At 38.2% G+C, this 6,000-nt stretch overlaps 1 protein-coding gene across 2 annotated transcripts in view; it reads left to right on the plus strand.

Annotated features, from left to right (window-relative positions):
• The window catches only part of eipr1 (EARP complex and GARP complex interacting protein 1), a 64,312-nt gene extending 58,523 nt beyond the window's left edge, over nucleotides 1-5,789 (plus strand). The window contains exon 9 of one of the 2 annotated variants that reach the window (XM_057858796.1): nucleotides 347-5,784. In XM_057858796.1, coding sequence (XP_057714779.1) covers nucleotides 347-521 — 175 coding nt within the window. In that variant the 3' untranslated portion in view covers nucleotides 522-5,784. Of the gene's footprint in view, nucleotides 1-346 lie in introns of both variants that reach the window. The other variant, XM_057858795.1, reaches the window with a different exon arrangement.
• Nucleotides 5,790-6,000: the final 211 nt, after the last annotated feature.

Here is a 6,000-nt window from a genome sequence, read left to right on the forward strand (position 1 = left end):
AAGCAGTATTATATAGTAGGTACCAACACTTCCTTGGTGTCCTATGCCAATAGGAATGTTTGCTGCTTTGTAGATCACTGCCTGTAACATTACAATGGTTACCGATTTACTGACCAGTTAGTGCTGGATCCACACAGTGACAAAACATTGGTGGTTTGAGCTCCTGTAACAGAGTTCACTTGTTTTGATGCCATGTCTATTTCTAAAGTATCATTATTTAATTATGATTAGTATTATTGTTTTGTTTTGTGTGTGTTTTGCATCTTAAAACTACTCATAAAACCCAAAAGGTTTTCTTGTGATATACAATTTTAAGGGAAAAATGTCATGTTTGCCTGGGCTGCAGGGGCAAGGAGCCTCTGAAGGACAGTGTGGTCTCCACCTATGAGGAGCATGAAGACAGTGTATATGCAGCTGAGTGGTCATCAGCCGATCCGTGGCTCTTCGCGTCACTCAGCTATGATGGCCGCCTCGTCATCAACAGGGTTCCCCGCAACCTCAAATATCAGATCCTATTATGAGGGGGACATATGCATTATGTATTAGACAGAGCATCCGAATACTTGTGTAAAAAAAAAAAAAAAACTACATAATGTTGTCACTAAAACTGTAAATACAGTAGACATTTTGTGACTTACCACTGTGAATTAAACATTCCTTACCAATTTTTTTTTTTATGTTATTTTTTTAATTTTTTATTTATGTGCTGTTTCAGTGCTTACTTTTCATCACACAGCAATTTTATTTACCTCAGAACGCCATTCTACATTTATGAGCCATCTTGTGCTGTCTCATATTTGTCATTTTGCTGTAACAATCATGTAAGGATAAATAAAGCCAAGTTGTCATACTCAACTTATTTGAGAGCCCCAGAGAGAGAGAGCCTAGGAAAGTCTAGGATGCATTAGTATTCCACTAAAAATGGTTTCAGGTATTTAAAAAAAAAAGTTGAAATAATTTTCGCAATATAAATAGTTTTCGCAATTTTAATAGTCTTTTTAATAGTTATTATTAATAGTTCAGAATTGGAACAAGATTGGGATTTCCTTGTCCCCTCGCTCACCCATCTGATATTTTGCATACTTTTCACCATGTTTAGTTGGGTAATCAGAATGAGAATTATGTTGTAAATTTGAGCATTTCAATTTTCTCTGTACAAATAAAACGGTGTGTCCATGTGATCAACAAACCAAAAAAAACTCCCACCTTTCCTGGTTGGTCACCAATCTTTCTCTTCATGACAGGTTTTCAGGCCCTTTGCATGAAGTCACCTAGTATAGGTTTTAGCATCCCCAACACTGACCAGGATAAGCTGGCTGTAAAATGAATGAATTGATGTTGAGAGCAGGGAAATGGTATGTAGTCGCCACCTGCAGAACAATTCCTTTATATGGTTATCTTGCTTAAATGTTTCCAAAATTGGCCTGTGAAATTGATTAAAAATCCTTATTACTTCCTAAAGTTACAGGTTGAAATCCCATAAGTGTGATTGATTTGGAGTTATGAAGTAGGCTATTCATATCTTATGCAAGGTATGGTATATGGGCAGTAAAATGTTGCTTGTGCTGTTTATTTTTAGCAACACAAACTGAAATCACATTGGTCAAGTTAAAGCAAAACAGACCCTGCGGTGAGTACAAGTTGTGCAATACTTTTTTTGTTCTTACCTGATTTTACAGTGTTTGCTTGTTTTGGGGGAAAGGAGGGAATAAATGTGCTTTCTTTTGTCGTTGTTATCCCCACCCTACTCCTAAAATTATGTCTTCCCCAAAAGACTTCGCACAAGTTAAAACTTACACCTCTGCATTCTACTGTATATACTCGCTTATAGGTCGCTCCAGCAGATAGGTTGTACCCCTAGTTTGTGGTTCAAAAGTACTGTAGGTATTTTAGGTTGACCCTCGTTTAGGTTGCACCACAATATAGGAGATTTTTGGTGAAATAGCAATGACAATTTTCAATACCGATATGACTGAAACAAATAAAACAAGGAACATTTTATTGTGATTTAAAGACAATATTTTCATCACATGGCTATATTTTTATTTAGATTTTAACTGTCTTAACTCTTCCTCATCATTGTGGGTATTCTTCCTTTGTTAAAGTTCTGAAAGGAGCAGTTGTTTTGCGCTTTCCTAGATCATGCTCCTGGCTTGGCGACATGTTTGTTGTGTGAAAGCCAAGATGGCTGCACGACATACACAGTTGCTGATTCGGTTGTGATCATAGTCTTCATTCATTCCTTGGGCAAGTTTTGTTCGTAAGTACTGTTTGTCTTAAGTACAATGCATACATTTGTTGGGCCGAAATACCAAGCTAATGCTAAGTTATATGCTTTTTCAGATTTACGACGGTCTAAATTGGTCAAAGGTCAGAGCAAGGACAGCTTAAAGTGACCTGTACGCGAGTATTTAGGGTATGTTATTGTGTGTGAGGGGATAGTGATGCAGGTACAGTCCAGACCTTGTGGACGTCATCACCAAGGCCATATACAATGGGTGTGTTATTATTAACCATTTGGTAGACCTGCATTGTAAAATGAGTTCCAACTCAATAACTGTAAGAATATGCCTCCCAGATACAGTACTGCTCAGTGTTCTGAGGAGTTGTATTTTGTGGGATATACACTGTTTGCAGCTGTGCCCAATTTGGTGGCTGTTGCATGTAAAGCAAATTCAGATGTCTAAACAAGAGATTCTGCTCCGAAACATACAGTGAGGCAAATATGTATTTAGTCAACCACCAATTGTGCAAGTTCTCCTACTTGAAAAGATTAGAGAGGCCTGTAATTGTCAACATGGGTAAACCTCAACCATGAGACAGAATGTGGAAAAAAAACAAAATCACCCTGTTTGATTTTTAAAGAATTTTTCCAAATTAGAGTGGAAAATAAGTATTTGGTCACCTACAAACAAGCAAGATTTCTGGCTGTCAGAGGTCTAACGAGGCTCCACTCGTTACCTGTATTAATGGCACCTGTTTTAACTCATCATCGGTATAAAAGACACGTGTCCACAACCTCAGTCAGTCACACGCCAAACTCCACAATGGCCAAGACTAAAGAGCTGTCGAAGGACACCAGAGACAAAATTGTAGACCTGCACCAGGCTGGGAAGACTGAATCTGCAATAGGTAAAATGCTTGGTGTAAAGAAATCAACTGTGTGAGCAATTATTAGAAAATGGAAGACATACAAGACCACTGATAATCTCCCTCGATCTGGGGCTCCATGCAATATCTCACCCCGTGGCGTCAAAATGATAACAATAACGGTGAGCAAAAATCCCAGAACCACACGGGGGGACCTAGTGAATGACCTACAGAGACCTCCAGATCTCAACCCCATAGAAAATCTGTGGAGGGAGTTCAAAGTCAGTGTTGCCCAACGACAGCCCCAAAACATCACTGCACTAGAGGAGCCAACAATGGGTCTATAACAAAGTATTGAGATGAACTTTTGGTATTGACCAAATACTTATTTTCCACCATGATTTGCAAATAAATTCTTTAAAAATCAAACAATGTGATTTTCTGTTTTTTTTTTCCACATTATGTCTCTCATGGTTGAGGTTTACCCATGTTGACAATTACAGGCCTCTCTAATATTATCAAGTAGGAGCACAATTAGTGGTTGACTAAATACTTATTTGCCCCACTGTGATGAAAAATGAGGAGAGGGTTGAACGTGTATGCAAAGTAGAGTGGTACAGAGTTGATCACTTATTTAACTGGAAACTGGCAAAGTATGAAACAAATGGATCACCAGTTTCTGTAAATCTGATGTAAGTCACTCTTGCTGTGTGTTTGCATGTTGCTGCCGCAATGGGTTAAAAGCTGTGGTCATATTTTGTTTGTCATTTTACAACTGCAATGAAAAAATAGCAATGAAATCAGCCGCTGTGGATTTAATGACTGCGCAGCAGACTGAGCGATATGTGGACATTACTGGCAAGGGCGTAGGTTTGCATAGGGTAGGGACATAACACTACAAAATTTTCAGGATGCTCAAATTATCCCCACCAACTTTTTCGCGACCTTATATGCATTATATAATGACTTCAATTATGTACTGTAGGTAATTTAGTATGTTGTAAGTATAGAAATAACGCTACCTTTATTAAGGGAATTATTATCAATATGTTCAGACTTTCATTTTCCCCTTTTGACTTGCTGAATGTGGCGGTCCATTTTTTCCCCCCTCAAATGCACATTTGGTTGGCTGATGACTTGACCCCTCAACCCTCCTGCACACACACCCACACAGCCCCGACAGAATTACATGTCGACGACATGCAGCCTCCTCCCCCTCCGAAGAGGAGGGATATTGCAAGTGTATTTTCGGCCAGCAGCAGCAGCCACTGTAAGTAATGTAAAAAGACATCATTGTTGTGGAGGTGGGAAACACACCACTAATTTTGCTACTGAAAATCCGACCTGCATCATAGTTAGCGTAACATTAAAATGTGTCCATTTGCTAACCTGCAAAACTCGAGTAATCAGCCTCTTAGAGAGGTGTCCTCCTGTATGTTTTTTCCTATTAACATTAATTAAAATTGAAATGTAGTGAACTGAGGTTTACCCCCTTCTCCCTAATTTTCACTTTTATTTTATTTATGTGGTCTTAAAGCAGCCCAAAGGAGCTTTCATTTTTATGTTGAGTTTGGCTGTGCTTGTGGACAAAAGCATAAGTGTTTTACCTGAAGGAAGGCTCCATTTTTAATTATTTTTGTTATTCCCAGACTAAAAAAAATTTCAGTTACAGTGTTTCACAAAAGGAAGTACACCCCTCGCATTTCTGCAGATATTTAAGTATATCTTTTCATGGGACAACAGTGACAAAATGACACTTTGACACAATGAAAAGTAGTCTGTGTACAGCTTATATAATTTATTTTCCCCTCCGATACACAAGAAAGCCTGCCCGTCTCATCAGACAATAGGACATGGTTCCAGTAATCCATGTGCTTTGTTGACATGTCTTCAGCAAACTGTTTGCGGTCTTTCTTGTGTACCATCTTCAGAAGAGGCTTCCTCCTGGGGTGACAGCCATGCACACCAATTTGATGTAGAATGCGGCATATAGTCTGAGCACTGACAGGCTGACCCCCCCCACCTCTTCAGTCTCTGCAGCAATGCTGACAGCACTCCTGTAACGAGTCACATGACATTTTGGAGAGAAAATGACAAGCAGTACTCAATTTGGACGTTTAGGGATGTACGTAGTTTCTAAGGGGTGTACTCACTTTTGTTGCCAGGGGTTTAGTTATTAATGGCTATATTTTGAGGGGGAAATAAATTAACTCTATTCTAAAAGCTGCACACAGACTAATTTTCATTGTGTCAAAGTGTCATTTTCTCAGTGTTGTTACATGAAAAGATATACTTAAATATCTGCAGAAATGCGAGGGGTGTGCTCACTTTTGTGATGCACTGTATTTATTTGGACAGAAAATGTTGAGTGGTCTTAAGACAAATGTTTATTTTTTGCATTCCAGGATAGTTAAGAGATTATTAACAAGTTTAAATTTTTGTGTATACTGTTAATATAAGTTATGTTCAAATACTGCAATTTGCTAATAAAAGCCGGACATTTATTCTGGAAGTTTTCAAAATGTTTTTGTCGTTTTTGAAAACAATTGTTTTAATCTAAGGGTGTATCACCTGACCTAATACACATGAAAGTTAGTATAAGTCAATACAGATTTATTTTTGCATTGATCATTTAGCCAATCAATTAATTACCGTAGTTATATATTATGTAGCCCTGCCCCCCATTCACCCAATCTGTTTGGTCTTATTAAGGTCCCGTCCCCAGCAGAAACTTTACATACAGGTTATTCTGTTATATCGTCCCCATCAATGTAGATACCAAACCTACGCCCTTGATTACTGGGATACATTAACATTGATACTTTGGGTCATTTTCATTGGCAAAAAAAAGCAGTAGTGATAGCCCTGTATGTCCAAAATGCCCTATATGTCCTATATTTAAAAAAAAAA

This window comes from Corythoichthys intestinalis, chromosome 15, assembly GCF_030265065.1.
Source record: "Corythoichthys intestinalis isolate RoL2023-P3 chromosome 15, ASM3026506v1, whole genome shotgun sequence".
Taxonomy (NCBI): domain Eukaryota; kingdom Metazoa; phylum Chordata; class Actinopteri; order Syngnathiformes; family Syngnathidae; genus Corythoichthys; species Corythoichthys intestinalis.